This window comes from Musa acuminata, chromosome BXJ1-3, assembly GCF_036884655.1.
Source record: "Musa acuminata AAA Group cultivar baxijiao chromosome BXJ1-3, Cavendish_Baxijiao_AAA, whole genome shotgun sequence".
NCBI lineage: Eukaryota > Viridiplantae > Streptophyta > Magnoliopsida > Zingiberales > Musaceae > Musa > Musa acuminata.
Genome location: NC_088329.1, coordinates 35586655 through 35608367, shown reverse-complemented (window position 1 = coordinate 35608367; position 21713 = coordinate 35586655). Strand labels below are relative to the sequence as shown.

Here is a 21713-nt window from a genome sequence, read left to right as displayed (position 1 = left end):
AAAAGAATACAGAACTTCATATATTCAACTGCAAAAATATATATTACTATAAATAAAAAATATTATCTATGACAATGCAAAAATGAAAAGAGAGAAACACACAAAAAAGAAAATAATCATGTAACAGCTGCAGAAAATGGAAATGACAGGAAGCAAAAACTATAGCACAAAGACACACAACAACAACAACAAAAAAAACATTTGAGCAGCAGAAGTAGAAAAATGCAGCAAAACATGAAAAAGAAAAAAATGTATTTTTTTTAGTAGCCATGTAAATTAGCAGTATAAAGGGAAAAAATATATAAAATGCATAGGTCAGAAATAAATGAATAAACAAAAGCAAATATGGGACAAACAAAAACTCAGATAAATAGTCAAAATCAGTCGGTAGCAACAGATGAAGTTTATCTCGAATTAACTAAATGGGTAGTGACGAAAGAAAGCACAAGTACATGGATAAGTAAAAGAGTAAGTAAAGAATGGAAAAAATATATATAAATAACATGTAACTACACCTAAGACAATAAAGAGGACCGCAACAACTCAATCAATCTACCCTCAGCCTAAGATTGTAACCCATACGTTGAAGATAATGAGGAACCTTTAATTACAAACCATATTGATATGACGGGAAAAAAAGGCTCCACACTATTAATTTAAGTTGATTAGGTTTAGGCCAAGGGGACCTGTCAAGCGCCTCGAAGGTTATCTCTTGATCATCTACTTCAACTGCATCTTCTTCTTCTTCTTCTTCTTCTTCGTGTTACCAAAGATGCACTTTATTTATTTGTACTCTGATTTGAGACCTTTCTTGGGAAAGTACAGTCAAATTTAGGTTCAGGACAAGGTCAAATCTTTGTCATGGCCCGTCATGTAGATTCATATTTTTCCGCCCTAAAATTAAATTTTCAAGAATTTATATTACCTCCACAAAGATACTACCAACTCAAGTCAACCTTCAACTATTGTATTCCAATGAGACATGTATTTCATTTAAACTAATTTCTCTCACACTGATACAATCTTCAGTTGTACGATCATCCACCAATCAAAAAACATTACTCCTAGTTGGACCAAACTAGTCTTATTCATATATTTATTTATTCTATGAAAGCAATTACAAGTTCCCTTAATCTTATTATGTATCATAAGAACCCTTGATCTTTATCTCATGGGCAGACAAAACTACCTAAACCTATATACTTCCTCTTCATATGTCTTACACACAGCTTCACTGATAGTCTTTTAGGCTCTTTTTATGAATCTGTACCTTAGAAATTATTCAGAATCCTTTACAACAATACTTCCTATAGAAATTGCATCAATCTTATAAAATATTCAGAGATCAACATTAACTTTATCTTAAAAGATGTCATTATGGACTCCAATAGTTTCTTTTGATACTTTAAATGTTATTGACCATCAATGGCTGACTTCCTACAAGTGCTTGAACTACACATCATGCTCAGAAGAGTTATGCGACTGTAATCCTTGATTTTTAGGGGGATAATGCTGACATAATTTTAGACTGGTTTCACATTAAAATAACCTTTTTTCCCCAGCCAATGCCAAGAAGATTTTAGGGTAATTTTATTGATTTTCAAACATGGGAAGTGACATTAAGTAGCAAATTTTCATTTAAAAAAGTGAATCCATTCAATTTTTACGCTAAATGAACAGCATTACTACAGTATGAAAAAGTACCTTCATATTAAAGAAACACCATCTTAGAACAAGTCAATGAATACAAGTCTTCTAAAAATCTCCTTGAAACTTTCTCATGATCCAGATGATTCAATCTTGCTTCCCAAAGCTCAGTGGAACTGTTACTTTTACCATAAGCAATGTCTCCATAGTCTAACCTTTAATCATATTTCAGAATTCAAGTACCTCAGATGGTGAAATTTTGGTCCATATACTTCGAATGGTTTGATTGTCGTAAAAATATCCCACTAGGGGATTGCATATCCTCTTTCAATTAATCTTTCAATTAATCACTAGCCAATTTTATACTCCAATCATTATCAACTCAGTAATGTTCACATTTTATTACCTGCTCAGGCTTATAAGTTCACATGTTGGCATGGGCAGGTAAACAATTTGCAAGGTAATCTACGATATAACATGAAACAGAAAATGACCATTAACAAGGCTGCAGAAGATAAAGTAAGATCATATGACTCTATCAGAAATTCATTTTGCAAAATAGTCTTGTCAACCTATGTTCTTACTAGACTAACATGACATATAAGAAAAACAAATGAAACTTACGCTTGACATGAGGCAACCAGGCATCCAATTAGCTCTATAATTATAAGCAATGTTTTCTTCTATTTCCAAGTCATGAAATCCGAGGTTGTAGTGTCCACACTCCAAACAACCTTTGCAAAAAGATGACCAAAGCTCTGGTCCCACTACAGGTGACATATATGTAAAAAGGTATTTAGAGACAAGACAAGGCAACTAGTTATAACAAATAGTCATGTTATTTCAATATAGAAAAAAAAATGAAATTTCATAAACAACATGATGAATTACAATATCTGGTTGGTTACTAACAACGTACCAATAAAAAAAAGCTAATTTCTAAGAATAACTTCTGATGACTTCAAATATCTAGTGATATCTTTCTGTGAGAAAGAAAATTCATCATCCATGTGAAGTAACAATGGTGTCACAGCCAAAATGCGAAAGAAATCATCAGGAACATAGTCCACCCAGGTACAAAATGCAGCCTGCCTGCTTACCTTAGGATTATGTGACCACAAAACATTCAGAGACTTAGAAAAAAATATTATCAGGTACAATGTTTTAATCCTCTAATTAATAATCTCGTCCAGATTGTATCAAGATTCAAGAAACCACTCCCTACCCAGAGATATTGGATGCCTGCCTAAGCAACAAATTCAGGCCTTCACACAGAAATGAAACCTTCACAACTGAGCTTAAATCAAAGCTATGAAATACATGCTTCCATAAAACTATAGATTTCCAGATGATACATACAGCATAATGATATTTATTCATAAATGTACACGAGCCAACAGATCAACTTGTACCAATCTGAAGGTGGTATTTCCACCAAAAAGCACTGTGGGATGGTGTGGGGTCCCCTCGCATGTAGAAGAAAGATTTAAATAACCAGTGGCATCATTTAGTAAAGAAAGCTCCTAAACAAGTTTTCTTCTAAGAAGCACAGGACATGGGGCATGGACATGACGCGACACAAACATGGTGATGCATCATTTTTTAAAAAAATTAGGACACGGATACAGCGAGAACACATATATTTTTTAATATATATGTACATATAATATTAGATTTACATGAGTTTTATAGTATTTATATTAAATTTTATAAACTCAGAAATGTGAACAAATGAATATCATCATATGGGTTGAAAAAAATTAAAATTATCAAATAATATTCAACAATCTCTAAACATAATTTATATATGTTTCCTTACAACGATCTCTAGATTTATTTTCTTGTGAAGCATATGGCCCTCATGTGAGGGCCACACGAGTGCAGCAGCGCATGCGAGTGTCCGACATGTGCCCGTGTGTCTGACGTGGTCGGACATGGACATGGACATGTCCACCAAAAGCATGTGTCCATGCTTCTTAGGGTTTCTTCTTGTCAAGACCAGATCTTTGATCCAAACACTGTCCGATATCTAATGTTTGAAAAAAACTGGAAGCATTACTAAAGGCACCTTTGGACTAAGGATAAAAACTGGAAAAACAACTAATATTAATGAAAATTTGCTTTGTGATGACATTATACAACCCACTAGCATTCCTGACTGCCTGTAACACTAATAGTACCTGACCATTTGATAGCCAGTATTCTCCCTAAATGCAACTTCAACAGAAAAGTTTCAAATGTTGGGGATACAGGTAACTCCATGATCATTTCAAACAAGGCCAATAGAAATGAGTTAACAAGGTCATGCTCCTAAAAGTACTTTTATCTGAAGCTTTCTCATGTTTATCAAGGGATGAATTCCCTGTGATCTACCAAGAGATAACCACAAAGTTCATAATGGAGCTTCTACAGGCAAGGTAGGGCCATATAAAAGATCATTCTTTGATCCATTACAACTATCCAGTAATACAGAACCTTACTGCTATATATTAAAGAAAAAACAGCCCAGTGCATGAAAAATAATCGATTGAGAAAGAATATTGCAAATTTTTGGACATTTAATATTTAGTTATCCAATCTTCTTCCATTTGTCAAATGCATTTAACAAATACCTGCAAAATTAGCTTGAGGCTTCGATGTTCGTCAAAATGTAATTGAATACATTGAATGCCCAATTTGATCATATGTCTGAATTTAGAAGTTGTAATATTTAATTTGATCCATTAGGCAAAGCGACAACAACTGGGATACATGAATACAGAAGATCAGTGAAAATGTGTCCTTTGCCTTACCCTTTTCTAGCTTTTAAACTAAGATATACATGAATTGCATTTACTATATGAACCCAAATAGCATAAGTACAAGAATACACCCAAAGATGAATTAAGGAAGTTCATATGGTTGATGATCTTAACAATGACAATAGGATTAAGCCTATCATAGGTTTTGTCCATATCAATAACGATCAGGACCAAAGTTAAAACTTTTTTCTCCATTTGAATAAGTACACAGAATGATTGAGCCGTTGTCACTAAAATGTTATCATGTATCAAAAGCCCTTGACTGTCATGTCTAGGGGGCTTTGGCAGCACCAAAGTGAGACCAAGTTAACCAACATTTGGAGGGCTCAGGGATCCCTTCACTGCTAACAATAGAGTTGAAACACTCCTACTTTGATCAGAACAGCTCATAAAGAATTCAAAGGCAGACAAGACAATTTCCTAGGGAAAAAACAAGAGAATTCCTACTTTAACCGGAAGATAAGAGCAGCAATTACTATTTTGAAGAACCTCTATTCCGGCTAGAAGATCAATTACAACATAAGTATAGCCTCTTTGGATATGGGCCAGAAAATCATGGCCATGATATGGGCCAGCCAGCTCCCATCCCTGAAAAGGAAGTGTTGGCCAGCCCCCAAGTGGTCAACCAACCATTCCAAAGAGGGACTGCCAATTCTGGAGCTTAAAGAGAAGTCCAGCCGGGATATTGAAGGAAGAAATCTAGAAATGACTATGTAATAACAATGTTAGTTTGAAATATTTATGACCTTATAAGTGAACTTTGTAAGCCTCTAACACACTCTTGGCTATCATTACCTTTGTTTCTAGCATAACAGTAGTTACTTCTCCCCCTTCATTTAGTTACTTAGAGTAGATTTGGAGGCACTTCTCTCCCTCGAAGAAAAGTCGAGGTTAAGAGGGAACCAATTCTAACACTCTTCATATTGTCTTCTCCCCTGTTCTTCTCTTCCCAATCATCATATCCTCTGATATCAGCTGTGATCCTTCTTGATCAATCACATGATTCAAGTCAATCTTGGAATAGATATTGAAACACTCCATCTTTTATCACATTGTGTGCCAAGATGATCCCAATTCAGATTGATCAATTTTTAATTCCTAAAAAAGCATCTATGCTTTCCATCATCCTTTTACTAAACGTGTACATGAATAAACTAGCATCTTTTGTATACCATAGATTTCCTCTCACGAGTCTACATTCTGATACTACTCTCATCTTCCATTACTCAGGTAGGTTATTGACAGGATTGTTGTTAAGCTGTTTATGAATGCCTTCCCCTTTTTACTCAACAATGTCACCAGATCCGCTAACTCTGGATCCTGAAAGACAGTACACGAGTGGGCTTTAAAGGCTCCATCATGGGCACAATACTTGTCAGCAGGTATGACTTCTCCCTTCTAGTTCGCACAACAGAATTCCTCAAGACCCGACAATCTTTCTAATGCAGATGGAATTTTATTTCAACTAGGTTATTCAGTCACAGAGCTTCAAATAACTGAACCTAAACCCTAATTCTAACAATTAAAGAAAGATTGTGATTCTACATCCGCAACAAAAGACGATATACCTCACGTATGGTTTCATACGATTTCTCCATTCTTCCGTTGATCCCCTAGGGAAGAGAAGAGGAGGGTCACACTACCATTCCCGTTCAGCCATGGGTTCGAGCTGCTGCTGGACTGGGCTCTCTTTCCCTATCACGGCCAGAACTGCCAATCAAAGAGAGGGGATCGAATTCTTGATGGCATGCAGAAGAGACATCATGAAGAATAAAAGGGCGACAGATCGGCAACGAAGAAGAGGGCTTCCATGAAAATATAGGGTTTCGCTTACCCCGGCACTCGTCACGGCGTCGTCGAGGGCTACATCGATGGATGCTGCCGTCGTCTATGACACTGGATCATATAGAGGTGTCGAGCCGCAATACTCATCCGCAAGTATGGCTTGCCGCTCTAATTCACAAAACAAAACCCCTCAAGACCCATCAACCTTCCTAATGCAAATGGTATTTAGTCTGCAACTGGGGCATTCACTGCCCCGAACCAATCCCTCGTTCCAGAACTTGTAGAAAGAATGCCATTCTGCGTCCCCGAGAAAGGATGACACCTCGCGTGTGGTTTCTAGTGCTCTCTCCCTTCTCCCGTCGATCCGCACGAAAAGGGTAGAGGAGGGTCACGCTATCATTTCCGGAAAGCCATGGGCTCTCCGCTCCTGGGCCGGGCCCTCCATTCTCCGGCAGCCGCTGCCAGAACAAAGAAATGTCAATCAAAGGAAAAAGGTGGGGAAGACCGACAAAGAAGAAGAGGGATTCCAAGAAAACAAGGGGTTTCGCTTACTCAGGCGCTCTTCTCCGGCCTCGTCGTCGCGGATGAGGGATGACTGGCATCGATGCGACCTTCTTCGTCCGCTCCGCGAAATTCTAGGGATGGCGGTGCTCACGTCGTGAAAGTTGTTGGAACTATCGGGTTCTTCAAGTGTATATATATAGCATGCGACATCAGCTCTCAAAATTTGGATTAATCTTAGTTTATATTAGGAAAATAATGCTGAGATCCTCGATTTGGATTTAAATAACTGAAGGCCTCAACATCCCATAAGATCCGATTCGATTAAAGAGGGAATTGGATCGGATCCGAGTAGGTCATACTAATTATGTAACCGGGCCTGATATGTTGACCATATTTTGTTAGGGATTAAATGAGTGTTAGACTATTTGTTCCCATGCAGTGGCTTTCCCCACTCGAGCATGCTGTAGAGATAGTTTCTTTGTCTTGGAGGATGAAGTCACTTCATTATGAAGCTGTTTTTTGAGTGCGATCATATCAGTACTAAAGCATCGGATCCCATCAGAACTCCGAAGTTAAGTATGCTTGGGCGAGAGTAGTACTAGGATGGGTGACCCCTGGAAAGTCCTCGTGTTGCACTCTTTTTTTAACTACAATAGTTGTTTCTTTAGTTATATTACATAATTAAAATATTTATTTTTTTAAAAATATATATATATATATATATATATATTTATCAAATAATTTAATTTTAGAATTATATAGAATTATAATTATAATTATGAAAAGAGTAGTCAACTGTCGTTTGAGGAGATGGAGTGGAGGCGACATATTTACGGAAGACCGACGTAGTTAAGGTGGAGTCGACAAGAGAAGTACGATGTCCACCACGTGGTCACTGCTGAACGAAGCAGGTGAGAACCGGCTGGTAGAACCACCGGTCAAAAGCCATCCCCATTTCACCAGTTAAATGCCTTGCCAATCCATCGCTAACTTTGCCTACGTCGATTCCACCACCAAGAAGTCCTCTCTCCTCCACTGTATCTTTCAACGACTCCGCCTCGTCTCTCTCTCTCTCTCTCTGTCTGTCTTGGTGGCAAGCATCGTCCTCCTGCTGCGGAGGAAGTCATGGTTACCCCACCGAGCACCAGTCTTCAGCAAACGCTGCAGGCGGTGGTGCAGAGCGTTCGGTGGACATATAGCCTCTTCTGGCAGCCCTGTCCTCAACAAGGGTGAGAACACAGCATTGTGAACGGTCCCACCGCCTTCTTCCTCCTCCTAATTCTGGTTTTTCTCATGCCTTGCGAAAGAATTCTGGTGTGGGGAGATGGGTACTACAATGGATCGATAAAGACGAGGAAGACGGTGCAGCCAGTGGAGGTGAGCACGGAGGAGGCCTCCCTCCAGAGGAGTCAGCAGCTCAGGGAGCTCTACGAGTCGCTGTCGTCGGGAGAGGCCAACCTCCCGGCACGGCGACCTTGTGCTGCACTCTCGCCGGAGGATCTCACCGAGGCTGAATGGTTCTACCTCATGTGCATTTCCTTCTCCTTCCCTCCTGGCGTCGGGTACCATGCCATCCATCACCCCCCCTCCCCTCTACCAACAATACTGGATTAGTAGTTGGTATATATAGTAGAATCATAATGAACAAAGATTAATGCTTAATTAATCCTCTCAAATTGTCTCCAACTCCCTTATATCGAAGTATTATTCTTAGCTCAGTATAATTCAACGATGTTTTAGGTTACCAGGGAAGGCATTTGCAAGGCAGCGACATGTTTGGCTCACAAGGGCAAACGAGGTTGATAGCAAGGTCTTCTCGAGGGCCATTCTCGCAAAGGTACTACTTGTCTGTAGTCTCTTCGTCATCTTCCACAGAACCTAACAAACCTTCCCGACATCAACAAGGAACGATAACAACGTCGACTGCAGAATCCTTGTTTGATGTGCATATATAAATATATATGTTGTGTGAGTATCTTATGATTGAGATAATACTAACCTTTTCTTTTCGTTATGATTCATGGACTCCATAAAACCAACAGAGTGCTCATATTCAGGTTTCATTTCTTTCTCTTATTTCACGTGAAATCGATAAATCATGAGAAACGATGTGAGTAGAGATTACAATTGATTTCTTTTCTCGATGTCGCAGACAGTTGCGTGCATCCCTCTCGTGGATGGAGTCCTCGAATTAGGTAACATAGAAAAGGTCAGTATGTATATCTTCATTCTTGTAGCCATTAAGCAAAGACAAACTCGTGAGTTGTCCTCGATTCTTCGCTGTAATGTTTGAGCTACAGTTTGATATAATTCTCGGATAGGTTGAGGAAGATATGGCGTTGATACAACGTGCAAAGAGACACTTCATGGACTCTTTCGATGCACATACCAAGCCTGCCCTCTCAGAGCACTCGACTTCTAATCCTTTTGCGAGGGCAGACCATCATCATCCACTGTATCAGCAACCAGCGATGATGCAACAGATGAACATGGACATACACGCTTCCAACCGAGAAGAGGATGCTGCTCATGATGACGAGGAGGACAACGATGAGGGCGACGAGATAGAAGGCAGCTCCCGATCGGAACTCGGAGCGATGAAGTACAGCGTTGATGTTTCTGTGCCTCCTGGTCTGACGGTGGCGGCGGCGGAGACGATTCCAGCGGCTGAAGCAAGCGAGTTGATGCAGCTTGAGATGTCGGAAGACATCAGAGTAGGCTCCATCAGCGATTGTTCCAATAACCTGGACCCAGAACAGATGCCCGCAGCGCAATCTATCTGTAAAAACTGGAATTGTCTTCTTGAAGATCTTGGCAATGGGTTTCAACAGCCATTAGGTATCCCTGCAGACTCCAAAGCTCGGACAGCTGGCTGTTAACGTGGAACTCACACTTGCAGATTGTCCTGTAGGAACTCAGGAGCAAGATTTATCGCCAGAAGATGCCCACTACTCTGAGACGGTGTCCAGTGTTCTACGACACAACCTGAAGCGATGGGTGGGCTCGAGCCCCTTCAATGACGTGATTCAATCGCAGAAGTCAGCCTTCTCCAGATGGAGTTCCGAAAGAGATCGTCTTCCGGTGTGCTCACGAGGGAGCTGTATTTCGCAGTGGTTGCTGAAGAGTGTCGTGCTCAACATTCGCGATCTACATTGCAAGTTGAGCGACGGCAGCTCACCCAAGTCGACGGATGGAGAGGGCGGAAACAGGTTCCAGAAGGGCGCGGCGCAAGAAGAAATCAGTGCCAACCATGTTCTCGCTGAACGCCGCAGGAGAGAGAAGCTCAACGAGAGGTTTATGATCCTCCGTTCATTAGTTCCATTTGTGACCAAGGCATGCACGCCTCCCACTTCTTCTTCTTCTACGTATGCCGTTGATCTTAGATCATCTAAAGCTCATATGTCCGAGCTGAGGAGTTGCAGATGGACAAGGCTTCAATACTTGGCGACACAATCGAGTACGTGAAGCAACTCAGAAAACGGATTCAAGATCTTGAGGCAAGAAACAGGCAAAGCGATCGGAGGCTGAAAGCAATGGAGGTTGACAAGCCAGATTACGCGGTCAACTACAAACTGGACAACCATGTGGTGGACAAGAGGAAGCTACAAGCGCTCGAGGGAAGCAACGGAGTGGGCGTGCATGCGTCCGTAGTAGAAGAAGATGCTCTCCTGGAGCTACAGTGCACTCACAGAGACGGGCTACTGCTGAAGGTTTTGCAGGGGCTTCATGAGCTGGGATTGGAGGTCTCTTCCGTGCACTTCTCCGCCAGCAATGCCGTCTGCAATGCAGAGTTACGTGCTAAGGTAATACCAAGTTTGGCATATATTTTACATTAGGATCCCTATCTAATTAGCTATTTTCACCATTCTAATTTTTATGTTTTCAAAAATTACATCAGGATTCCTATATTTATGAAAATGAAACATTAAAATCCCTATACAAGATTAAAAAAATAATTTTATTATGTTAAAAATGAAAGAAAGATTTTGTTAGAGCAACAAAGTTAAATGTTTCACTTTTGTAATGTATAAATATGTATCTCAATGTAATTTTTAAAAATATAAGGATCGAGATGCTAAAATTAGTTAATTATAAAGAATAATCTATAATTAACCCACAGAGAGCATTCCATTCAACCATAATGTATGTGTAAACAAGTAGAACAATAAAACTCAAATTAGTCAATAGTCGAAATCATCTTTTCTTGAGAATTTAGTATGATGAGTCAGAATTAGAGTGGTTTTTTTCCATTTTTTATCTCACCATATGACCTATTACCTTACTCATTGACTTTGATTCCACGATGAGAAATTTATTATTCTTTCAATCATTATTATTCTTTTTTTCTTAAATTTTTTTTCAGCTGTTTTCTTTTAGTTTCATGAGAAATGTTGGATATTACATATTGCTTTGGGAACTCTTGACCTATGTAGACCATGAGAGACACTGATAGTGCCAATTCTTCTATGCATCTGATTTAGTTGACTGATATCTCCTTACATCTGTGCCCTTTCAGGTGAAAGAGGTTCATGGGAAGAGAGTCAACATTGCAGATGTGAAGAAGACCATTGACCAAATATTTTCTGATCATTAAAACTAATTCCTGGCTGCATATATATAGATAGCATTAATACTAATATAGTATTCTCATAGTCACCTGTATTTTATGGATTGTGTGATCATCAATAGGTTCTCTATGCTTGTAATAATTCTTGGTTGATGACATAGCAAAGGTTGCAACAAATAACTTGAAAACCATATCATTGTTTTCCACATGTGTCATACTTGCTAGCTTTCTTTTTAGCTCACTTTTGCTTTCTGTGCTCACCCATTTGATGAGCACAAAGCTTTCTTTTTTGTATCAAATTAAGATGTTGATTTGAGCATAATAATTATTTTGTCCTAAAGATAATTATATCCTAGATTTCCTTTAATTTTATTCTTTAAGCATCAAAGTTACACTATCTTGAATCCTAAAATCCCCATTTTAGAATGGGAAAAGCTAGGTAAACTCTCAATTGATCAAGGTATTTAATTACTACTAATTGTGGTCTTGACTACAATGTACGATAGGACCTAAAGACGTCATCAAGCAAATTACGATCATGAGGTTCTCTCTGATGCTTAAGCTAGTTTTCGACGAATGAGTGTGAAGATGAGAGGCAAGAGACTAATGAGAGAGAGAGAATTGAGAAGAAGAGGATAATAGTTTAGTGTATCGAGAATCACTAACCTCTTATTAGGACTTAATAGATAATTTTAAGGCTTGCATATGTTTTACGAGATAGTCGAGAGTTTATGCCCGACCCAAGCAATAAATTTGATGACCTAACAGTGATGCAAAGCTCACCTTCTTAGATGAGATCATCTAAGGTGACACTCAAGCATACTCGTTAGTTAGCATAGACGTTAACCTCGTGTGATCCATTAAGAATTAACACAAAGAAGAAAAAAAATAGAAACATGAACACACACGTAACATACCACCAACCGACACAAAAAAAATAATTAAAAAAATCACAAGCAACACAAAAAAAAAAAGAAAGACTAAACAATTATGTGGTTCTATATATACGTAAGTCGTAGCATTTTCGTCAAATAAAAAATGAACATATTTATCCTACCTTCATCACTTATCTTTTGTGATTCTTCAAACATAGTGATCCTTGTGGTCCTAGCGAAATCACATGGACGATCGTACCCATTTCGTTGGCCATCGTCTACCTTACGCATGAGGTTACGCTAATTTGTATTCTTATTATTGCTATTCAAAGCCGAATAGAGGATTACATAAATCTCTTCCACAACATTTGAATGATACCATTAACTTCTTCAAGTAATAATTGCACAAAAAATTCCTGAAATAAAAATCACTTCATTTATATCAACGAGATTCAAAAAACATACAACGTTTGATGACTCAAATAACAAAACCATGAGCTTTTTCAATGCATCCCAGCTAATGGTCAAAACAAACGAAAGATACTGATTTCAAGCTAATTTGTATTCCCAATGCAAAGACAAACAAGAGCACAGAGAAAGGAAGCCTAGAGTTTCTGCTTCGTTCCAACTGCAGTGCAGTGGCTAAATGGGATTTAGATGTCGAAAATTTCCTGTTCATTGAATCGATAGAGAAAGCCACATACGTGTTGTCGATGACCACCGAGTTGCCCTCGTACTCATGTCCTTATTTCTACTTTTGAGCGAGTCTCTCGTCCCCGATGCACATGCAGACGGATGTTGCGCGCACGTCGATGAGGCTTGACTTGGTATCTCTGCACGTAGGCTGCCGTGTGGTAGCATTTGATTCATGGAAAAGGCTATAGAAAGCCTTTCCGCTACGATACTTGGAAGGAAGAAAGATTCGTACTTTCATCTTGTTGCAGTCATTCTTTTGATGCTTTCTTTTCTGTTCGTCTTCGCTGACTCTTCACGATTATATCTCGGAATGGCTTTCCCAGTCAAACCCGTACGAAGGTCGGGAATACATCTTTATTAGGACAGCTTTTGATGCTTCGAGTCCTTAATCAGAATGCTTTTTCATTTACTTTTAACCTAACGCGAATCGGAGCTCTCACTCGGCTTACTGAGTTCTAAAGTCTTCAAACTCTTCTTTACAGAATCAGGCTTTTGTTCGAATCAGTTTGCAGACGATTAGATTTCGGCCAAGGATCATTTTCAGATACACTCGCAGCTCAAATAAGACTTCTTCGGAAAGAAAGAAATCATTGTCTTAGAAACGTGTCATCACCTCTCCTTAGACGACGATCTGAGCTAAGAACTGAGGAAGTGCGCGACCAGTGGCCGTGAAATGAGTTCACTGGGCACATGAGAACTTGTTTGTGCCGCTCAAAGCGAGGCTCGGTGATGGGTTTAGAACCCAAGACAAGCAGTCAATAGCATGCAGATATAGGTAGCATTTAATTGCTTGCATGGTAATATAGGTAGAATTAAAACAGTGACACTTTGTCGAAGGACTCTTCTTTCAGGTCCGTTTAATGCTGTGTGAGGTCGGAGTTGGAGATGCCTCATCAATGTGTGAGGTCACTAATGCAGAGAAGTTAGGCAGAGAGACACATGCGTAAGCCATGCTTGCATCGACGGTGAAGTAGATCGGATAAGTGTTGGCCACTTTGGAGCATCACGAGGTGGACATCACCTGCCGTCCCCTTCTCGTCCGTTTGTTTTTGAGATCATCGATTAGGGTATCCGGAGCTTCCTCGCCTAACGAAGGTGACGAGGGGCTACTGCGTCAAAGATGGTTTACTGCAGACGATGAATTAGAGTAAAGATTTGAGCATCCATGAAGGATATCAGTGGACATAAAACAGTCCACTTTTCTAGGTAGGACATTAAAAGGATGGATCAGACGTGTGTCAACGTGAAAAAGCTCTACCATTGCTATGACTGGTTTGATCACCGGCATGGGGAAGGCTGCATGTGATAATAATAACACGCCGTCAACTAATTGCTTCACTCCATTAATGGCGATCGCAAAAATGCGCTACCACCAGCTAACGAATCCTTCTTGCAGGAGACTGCATGCCGCTGCTGCTGCTGCTGCTGCTTTTACTTCCTTATTCTCGTGGGTTCGGTGGCTCCAAGTTAATGCTGCGGAGGAGGATCGGCTTATACTACTAATAGTCGAATGCTAACGTGAGGTAGAAAACCAGAGCGGTGGTGACAGCCAAGAAGACTGACGTTGACATCTACCCGATCCAGGCTTCAAACTTGGTCAAGCAAAGGTCGATCGATCACAAGCAATTGGCTGTTGCGAACGTCCCTTCTCCATGCATAAATTAGTAGAATAAGTAGCTTCTCAAGTTAGCTCGCGGTGCCACCTACTGCACTCCCATTTATATTCCTTCGAATCCTTGGTGATTTAACCAAGCGAATCCTGCCCTTCCGTGGCCACCGCCACCACCACCATCAACAGCTCCACAGATGGGGTCGCTTAGGTTCAAGTCCATCGACAAGTGTAGCTCGGAAGAACGGTCGCATCAGGCGGTGGCGGCTGATCTCGATGGCACTCTCCTCATCTCCCGCAGCGCCTTCCCTTACTTCATGCTCGTCGCGATCGAGGCAGGGAGCCTCCTGCGCGGCCTCGTCCTCCTCATGTCGGTCCCCTTCGTCTACACCATCTACGTCTTCTTCTCGGAGTCAGTGGCCATACAAGCGCTGGTGTTCATCGCCTTCGCGAGGTTGAGGGTGAAGGATATCGAGATGGTGGCGCGCTCGGTGTTGCCCAGGTTCTACGCCGAGGACGTGCACCCCGAGACGTGGCGGGTGTTCGGTTCGTTCGGCCGGAGATACATTGTGACGGCGAACCCCAGGATCATGGTGGAACCGTTCACCAAGAGCTTCCTCGGGGCCGACAAGGTCCTGGGGACTGAGTTGGAGGTGACCGCGTCAGGGAGGGCAACGGGGTTCCTCAAGAAGCCCGGAGTGCTCATCGGACAGCTGAAGAAGAAGGCGGTGGAGGAGGAGTTTGGAGGGAGTTCGCCGGACGTGGGCATCGGCGACAGAGAGACTGACTACGATTTCATGTCCATTTGCAAGGTTTGAACCCAAAACTGAACTACTTCAATGGATCTAGTGACTGAACTGATCTACTCCAAAATTGAGCATCACATATATCTACAATTATCGTGGTCTGCGGTGTATGCCGCCTTCTTCTTTCTTTCTTCCTCTTTCCTGTGGAAACGGATGGGGATGGGAGCCATTGATAACAGCATCTGCTTTCCGATTGGCTTCAGGAAGCTTACGTTGTGCCGCACGCAAAATGGAGTCCGGTGCCCAAGAGCCAGCTCCCGAACCGGGTCATTCTCCACGACGGCCGCTTGGTCCAGCTGCCGACCCCCATGGTGGCGCTCGTCACCTTCCTCTGGATACCCTTGGGCTTCGCCCTCTCGCTCCTCAGGGTGTACATCAACCTCCCGCTGCCGGAGCGCATCGTGTTCCACAACTACAGGATCATGGGCATCAAGCTGGTGGTGAAGGGCGCGCCCCCGCCGCCACCCAAGAAGGGCCACCCCGGAGTGCTCTTCGTGTGCAACCACCGCACCGTGCTCGACCCGGTCGTCACCGCCGTCGCCCTCCGCCGCAAGATCAGCTGCGTCACCTACAGCATCAGCAAGTTCTCCGAGCTCATCTCCCCCATCAACGCCGTGGCGCTGTCGCGGGAGAGGGACAAGGACGCGGCGCACATCAAACGCCTACTGGAGGAAGGCGACCTGGTGATCTGCCCCGAGGGCACCACCTGCCGGGAGCCCTTCCTCCTCAGGTTCAGCGCCATGTTCGCGGAGCTCACGGACCGGATCGTCCCCGTGGCCATCAACACCGAGCAGAGCATGTTCCACGGGACGACCGCCAGGGGGTGGAAGCTCTTCGACCCCTACTTCTTCTTCATGAACCCGCGGCCCACCTACGAGATCACCTTCCTCAACCAGCTGCCCAAGGAGCTCACCTGCGCCGGTGGGAAGTCGCCCATCGAGGTCGCCAATTACATACAGCGTGTGCTGGCGATCACGCTGGGCTTCCAGGGCACCAACTTCACCAGGAAGGACAAGTACGTGCTGCTCGCCGGGACCGATGGCCGAGTGCCCTCCAAGAAGGAGGAGACCAAGGAGAAGGCCCAGAACGCGTGACCTCCATTGCCAGTCTCGCCGCAAAGATAAAAGGCTGCAGCTACTGATGCATTACTATCTCCGATTTCTACCTATGATGATTCTTCTGTCTTTAAGTTGGTCCTCTTCCTTGCTGGGGGAGTTTGGCTCTTGTAAGGAAGTCTATGCTCTTATATTATGTTGATGGAATCAGTATCGAGACTTACAAACATACAAAATATTTGTAAGGATGATCTAAGGACAAATTTGGACGAGAAAAAGAAGTAACTCAATGAACGAGGAATTCGATTACCGGAGTTGAAACCATAGTATTAACTCCGCTATTTACACTCATGGACCAGTCTTTACCATCCAATATTCATAAACCAGACAAATTCTTCTAGGAACAAGTTGCATTTATGTTCTTCACATGATTGAGAACATGCATTCATGAAACATATAACAAAGTAGCCATATTGAGAGTAAATGCAGAATAAAGACAACACCTAAAACACAAGACTGGTGAGAAGAAAACCAACAAAGTAAAATAAGAACTAAAATTAAGTCACTTATCAATGTCCTGCATGCAAAATTCTACAGCCAAAGCACTGCGAGCAAGAATCAAGAGAAGATGTAAGACAAAGCAGCATATATGTTGTTGAGGAGCTGACAGTGGAGAGAGATATAGAGACATGAAGAGGTAGGAAAATGCAGCTAAACTGCTGGCTTGTTGATAGGTAAGAGGGAGTAGCAGGACTGTAGATGTTGAGCCAACATTTTTCTTCCATTATGATGCATAAAGCGCATTGCTTGTATTTGTTCTTGCGAACGATCGCAAAAGAAGCACAAGTAGAGCACGGGCGGTGTCTCATTGGTCAAGCACTATGAGCAGCTAACACAAAAGTTGGCTCACCAACCATCAAAAGAACCAGGGCATAAAGTTGTGTCCTCGAACACCAAATTAACAAGAGCAGCATCTACAGTCGGTGCAATAGGAGTTCATAGTGCCAGGGAAATAGGCATCCAATAAATCCTAAGAATTGTGTGAGAAGGTGCAATAGGAGTTTATGGTGGCCATGATGGTGTAGTTTGAAGCATCAAGACAAGAGGTAATTATGGCAGGAGGCACAACAACAAGCACCCACTGTGCAGAAAAAATATCTAGCTTGGTAAATCGGAAGTCCTTTCTAGCAGAATGACCGATTGCTAAGTTGAGCCAACACAAGCAGCTACACCCTAAGGTTAACATCAAGGTTGTTCAGACAAAAGAGCAAGCAGTTGGTGTGCAACACAGGAGAAGCAACGGAAGTAACGGAAAACATGAGACACTCACCCACGCCGGAAGACGTTCCCGAGGTGCTCGTCGATGACGGAGGAGGGGACGCCGCGGGGAGTCCATTCGATGGGGGATGGATTGGCCGGGACGGATGGAGGCCGGAGCAAAGATTGTGGACGCGCTTCATACATCAGAAACCAAATCATACGGTTATATTCACAATAATTTCGGGCGCAAAATTAGACAGGTTTAATTTGATCAATATATCCAATGGAAGGGCAAATGTCCCGTCTTACCCCTATATATTCCCTAGAAATATTCCTATGCCATCGAGAATCTTAGTTGCAAAAATAACGAAGTTACCATCAAACGGGATGGACGGTTGATGATGGGTTTTCTCCATAGGCATATCATCAATGGACGGCTTGGATGTGATAATGCTCTTGATGAAGGATAAACCATGTTAGGAGAAGGGGGTAAAACGGTCATCTTAATTCGTGGACTTTCCCAAATAATACAGTAGATATTGTTTCCTGAGCCGAAACGGGAGGCGGACAATCCCAGAAACCCGATCGAGATTGTATTGAGAGATCATGAGCATCCTCAAGGCGATCCAACCATCCCTCCATCGCCCAAACCCATCTCCTGCCCAGAGGAAGACGTCACGCAACAGGCGGAGATCGGTCTCCAGTTTCTGCAGCTCCAACGACGCCGGCCGTGCCGATTCCTCTTCCCCGTCCGAAGGCGACAAGCGAAAGCAGGAACTGCTCGCCCGGATCGCCATGCTGCAGGCCCAAAAAGTCCGCCTCACCGACTTCCTCGACGAGCGGTCCGCGTTCCTCACCCAGTTCGCGGAGGACGCCAACGCCGAGTTCGACCAGATAGGGGAGAACGCACTCAAAGAGCTCGACGAAGCCAGCGCCAGGGTCTCTCTCTCTCTCTCTCTCTCAAGCCTCGGCGACCACTTCGGGAAATAACACCTGCTCTTCGCATGTACAGATCATGGAGAAGCTGGAGAACCGGGCGCAGGCGTTCGAGGAAGCCGCGGAGGTGAACAGGCAGGAGATCGAGAAGAATGACCGGGTGTTGGAGGAGTTCGAAGACCAAATCGAGAGGGACCGGAACGAGGGCTTGTTCTTCAAGAACCTGAAGGAGAAACGACCTGCACCCAAAGACAAGGAAGCGGGAGCGAAGATGAAAGCCAAGATGGAAGCGCAGAAGCTGGAGGAAGCCACGAGGAGAAACGCAGGTTTGAAGGTGCGAAGCAACATATACCTTGCGCTGATGACCGTGCTGGGCTTCACCATTGCCAACGCTGTCGTCGTCACTCCGGAGGTGGAATGGCGAAAAGTCGCTGCGCTGGGCTTGATATTTGCGGGCTTAGTCGCTCAGTTCATCTACGAGAAGAGTTTATCTTCTGAGACAGAGGAGACGAAGAAGGAAGAGTGAGGACCAACTGCTGCTTCAACTGTAAAGAGAAATAATGTGTTGCATGTAACGTAATCCATTCTGGATATAACCGACGCGTTTCAACCATCCAAAAGTCAACCATCGATCGATTAGATTACGGTTGGTTGGTTGGATCACATTAGTTCATCCGGCCCACCTATATTACATGGGCCGGCCGGTCGGTCGGTTTATCTGGAGACATGGGTTCGCCGATTCCTTCCATTTCTTCCTCGTCTCGTCGCCCGGTGATACTTAGTGTATTTCAGAATATATATATAGTTTATTATGATAAATAATAAATAAAAATTACATCAATGTCATGAGACAGGATGGAAGGGTCGTCGTCCATGAGAGTGTGTGTGGACAAGCAGTGGGGGGTAATGTGGATGGAGTGCACGGCTCGACCTTGTTGAAGCGGAAATGGTAATCTAGAAAGCATCCTGCAAGCCTTGTCTTTCAGTGCGCTCTCGTTTTCTTGCCTCTTTCGTGCAGGGATGAGAGCATCCATGGCGAAAGAGACGCCCTCGAGTCAAATTGCGAGAGCATCCATGGGCGTGTGGGCCATGCTGTATTGAGTGGGAACGAAGTCATTGGAGCAGAAGCATCAACGACGCACGGGAGGAGTTCCTTTCTCCGTGGTTGACGGCTGTCCCCGTAACTCCATTTACTGGCATCGCAAGTTTGGTGTTGGAAGAGAGGAGGAGGTCATGGTGACTGATGATGGTCCTGCAAAATAATGGCAAAAAGCCCACTACTAGTTTGGGCATCTGGGAGCGACACCTCACGGTCTTCTGGCAAGCACATATGGATGCTCGACATGTGAGGCAAGGATAAGGAAGCGGTGGATCCTCGACCTCGTGGAGAAGCGAAAACATGGCATAGCAGCGGTACTCTGTGGTCTGAGGAAGAAGATACTGCTGGCGCTGACAAAGTTGGGTGACATATCTTATGTTCACTAAAGGTAGAACCACAGCCTGACGGATGTGCCCTCTTGATGGGATGACTGAGTGTACCATGAATCCTCCACTTCACATCACCTCCCTCCCACACCCAACGCCACCACCCTATATTCTGCTCCTACTCCCACTAAGTTTAGTAAACCTGCTGCCAGATTGGATGTTCCTTCTCATGCGTCCTGATGATTTATGATAGTTATATCTAGCTAGTTATCCTATTTTCTATACGTAGCTTAATCATGGATGACATGATAGAGTGAGATAGTTACCACTAGGTCCTATAAATATGATTATAGTTCATCAAACAAGATAGTGTATGTGCATTTTGGAAATATCTTGTAAGTGTTCTATGTCTTATCTCTTGTTTAAATACTATATTATTTTCTGGATTAAAAGTATTTTTTTAATTACATCATAGTATTCTATTTTTTATCATTTCCTTATTATTCCATCATTAACATCTATGGTATTAGAGTTAGGTTTCAACTTGAATTGGGCATTATGACTTTCAATGAAAATTCTATGTCGTAACCATGTATTTTCATCTTCTCGGACAAATGCTATAAATTTTAGAGTATCAAGATGAAGACTCTATTCAAGTCTCAATATTTTTAGGACTTAATAGAGAATAGATATGCAGATCCAAACGAAGAAACCAAGTTGAAAAAGAATAAAAAGGACTCAAAGACATTGTTCTTCATTCAACAAGTTGTATATGAGACAATTTTATCAAGAATTACAACAGCGACAAACTTAAAATAAGCTTGGTTAATACTTCAAAATAAATTTCAAGGCTCATCAAGGGTGATTATGGTAAAACTTCAAACCCTTCATCGTGAATTTAAAAATTTTATTCATGAAAAATAATGAATCAGTGTAAAATTTTCTTTCTTGAGTGATTGAAATTGTTAGTCAAATGAAATATTATGGTGAACGTCTTCCTGATCATATAATTGTTGTACAAATTTTGAGAAGTTTAACTCTGAAATTTGATCATGTTGTTGCCGCAATCGATGAGTCAAAAAATTTATCTATATTTTTATTTGATGAACTAATAGATTCTTTGCAAGCACATGAAGCAAGGCTGAACAGGTCACTTGAGAAAAGTGAAGAAAAAGAAGACAAAAAATCAATAAATAGATGACATGGTAGAGGAGGATTTCATAGTACAGGAAATGAAAGAGGAAGAGGAAGATGACACTTTGATGGGCATGATGAACAAAAGCAATCAAATTATGATAAAAAAAAAACTACAAAAGTGGAATTCAATGTCACTATTATAAAAAATTTGGTCACACGAGGATAGATTGCTCGAAAAGAAAAAACAAATAAGTTATGTAGAGAAAAATGAAGAAAATAGTAAGTTGTTTATAACTAATTTACAAGTTAATGATATCTCAAATGATATTTGGTTTTTGGATAGTGGATGTTCTAATTATATGTCAAACATAAGATCAATATTTAGAGATATTGATAAAACTTATAAATTGAAAGTTAGACTTGGAGATAATAAGCAAATCCAAGTGGAAGGAAAAAAGAACAATTGAGATCAAGACAAGTCAAGGGAAGGTAAAACACCTTAATAATATTTTCTTTGTTCCTAATTTATTACATAACTTATTGAGTATTGGACAATTGATAGATGATAGATATTCAGTTATATTTGATGATGGTTTATGCACTATTAAAG

General features: G+C 42.0%; 3 protein-coding genes, 2 long non-coding RNA genes and 1 other non-coding gene across 7 annotated transcripts; 4 read left to right on the top strand and 2 right to left on the bottom strand.

Annotated features, from left to right (window-relative positions):
- Window positions 1–2162: 2162 nt before the first annotated feature.
- LOC103978577 (uncharacterized) lies at window positions 2163–6888 on the bottom strand. Its single transcript, XR_010492273.1, has 4 exons — window positions 6786–6888; window positions 6283–6691; window positions 6017–6158; window positions 2163–2414 (listed from the first exon to the last, which is right to left on the bottom strand). It is a non-coding gene; the product is annotated as an uncharacterized LOC103978577 (long non-coding RNA).
- Window positions 6889–7258: 370 nt separating this feature from the next.
- Window positions 7259–7376, top strand: LOC135639262 (5S ribosomal RNA). Its single transcript, XR_010496892.1, has one exon. It is a non-coding gene; the product is annotated as a 5S ribosomal RNA (ribosomal RNA).
- A 375-nt stretch (window positions 7377–7751) lies between these two features.
- LOC103978576 (transcription factor BHLH42) lies at window positions 7752–11510 on the top strand. Of its 2 annotated transcripts, XM_009394413.3 has the most exons (9): window positions 7752–7966; window positions 8045–8299; window positions 8478–8574; window positions 8780–8794; window positions 8890–8946; window positions 9059–9575; window positions 9649–10070; window positions 10160–10540; window positions 11254–11510. In XM_009394413.3, the coding sequence occupies exons 1-9, from the start codon at window positions 7863–7865 to the stop codon at window positions 11329–11331; spliced, it is 1926 nt and encodes a 641-aa protein (XP_009392688.2). In that variant the 5' UTR covers window positions 7752–7862; the 3' UTR covers window positions 11332–11510. The 2 variants fall into 2 exon arrangements, with proteins under 2 accessions (XP_009392688.2, XP_064987324.1); XM_065131252.1 differs by lacking the exon at window positions 8780–8794.
- A 3009-nt stretch (window positions 11511–14519) lies between these two features.
- LOC103978575 (glycerol-3-phosphate 2-O-acyltransferase 6-like) lies at window positions 14520–16541 on the top strand. The gene is made up of 2 exons (XM_009394412.3): window positions 14520–15296; window positions 15494–16541. The coding sequence occupies exons 1-2, from the start codon at window positions 14682–14684 to the stop codon at window positions 16382–16384; spliced, it is 1506 nt and encodes a 501-aa protein (XP_009392687.2). The 5' UTR covers window positions 14520–14681; the 3' UTR covers window positions 16385–16541.
- Window positions 16542–16793: 252 nt separating this feature from the next.
- LOC135626109 (uncharacterized) lies at window positions 16794–19032 on the bottom strand. The gene is made up of 2 exons (XR_010492272.1): window positions 18894–19032; window positions 16794–18780 (listed from the first exon to the last, which is right to left on the bottom strand). It is a non-coding gene; the product is annotated as an uncharacterized LOC135626109 (long non-coding RNA).
- LOC135626093 (uncharacterized) lies at window positions 18212–19382 on the top strand. The gene is made up of 2 exons (XM_065131250.1): window positions 18212–18544; window positions 18618–19382. The coding sequence occupies exons 1-2, from the start codon at window positions 18212–18214 to the stop codon at window positions 19065–19067; spliced, it is 783 nt and encodes a 260-aa protein (XP_064987322.1). The 3' UTR covers window positions 19068–19382.
- The last annotated feature ends 2331 nt before the right edge of the window (window positions 19383–21713 follow it).

What these genes read in the sequence shown, in the direction of transcription:
- LOC103978576 (XM_009394413.3), top strand. Translation starts at nt 7,863, where the DNA reads ATGGTTACCCCACCGAGCACCAGTCTTCAGCAAACGCTGCAGGCGGTG. An exon ending in CAGCCCTGTCCTCAACAAGG is followed by an intron (nt 7,967 to 8,044) that starts GTGAGAACACAG and finishes GCCTTGCGAAAG; the next exon opens with AATTCTGGTGTGGGGAGATG. An exon ending in TGGGTTTCAACAGCCATTAG is followed by an intron (nt 9,576 to 9,648) that starts GTATCCCTGCAG and finishes ATTGTCCTGTAG; the next exon opens with GAACTCAGGAGCAAGATTTA.
- LOC103978575 (XM_009394412.3), top strand. Translation starts at nt 14,682, where the DNA reads ATGGGGTCGCTTAGGTTCAAGTCCATCGACAAGTGTAGCTCGGAAGAA. An exon ending in ATTTCATGTCCATTTGCAAG is followed by an intron (nt 15,297 to 15,493) that starts GTTTGAACCCAA and finishes GATTGGCTTCAG; the next exon opens with GAAGCTTACGTTGTGCCGCA.
- LOC135626093 (XM_065131250.1), top strand. Translation starts at nt 18,212, where the DNA reads ATGAGCATCCTCAAGGCGATCCAACCATCCCTCCATCGCCCAAACCCA. An exon ending in TCGACGAAGCCAGCGCCAGG is followed by an intron (nt 18,545 to 18,617) that starts GTCTCTCTCTCT and finishes TCGCATGTACAG; the next exon opens with ATCATGGAGAAGCTGGAGAA.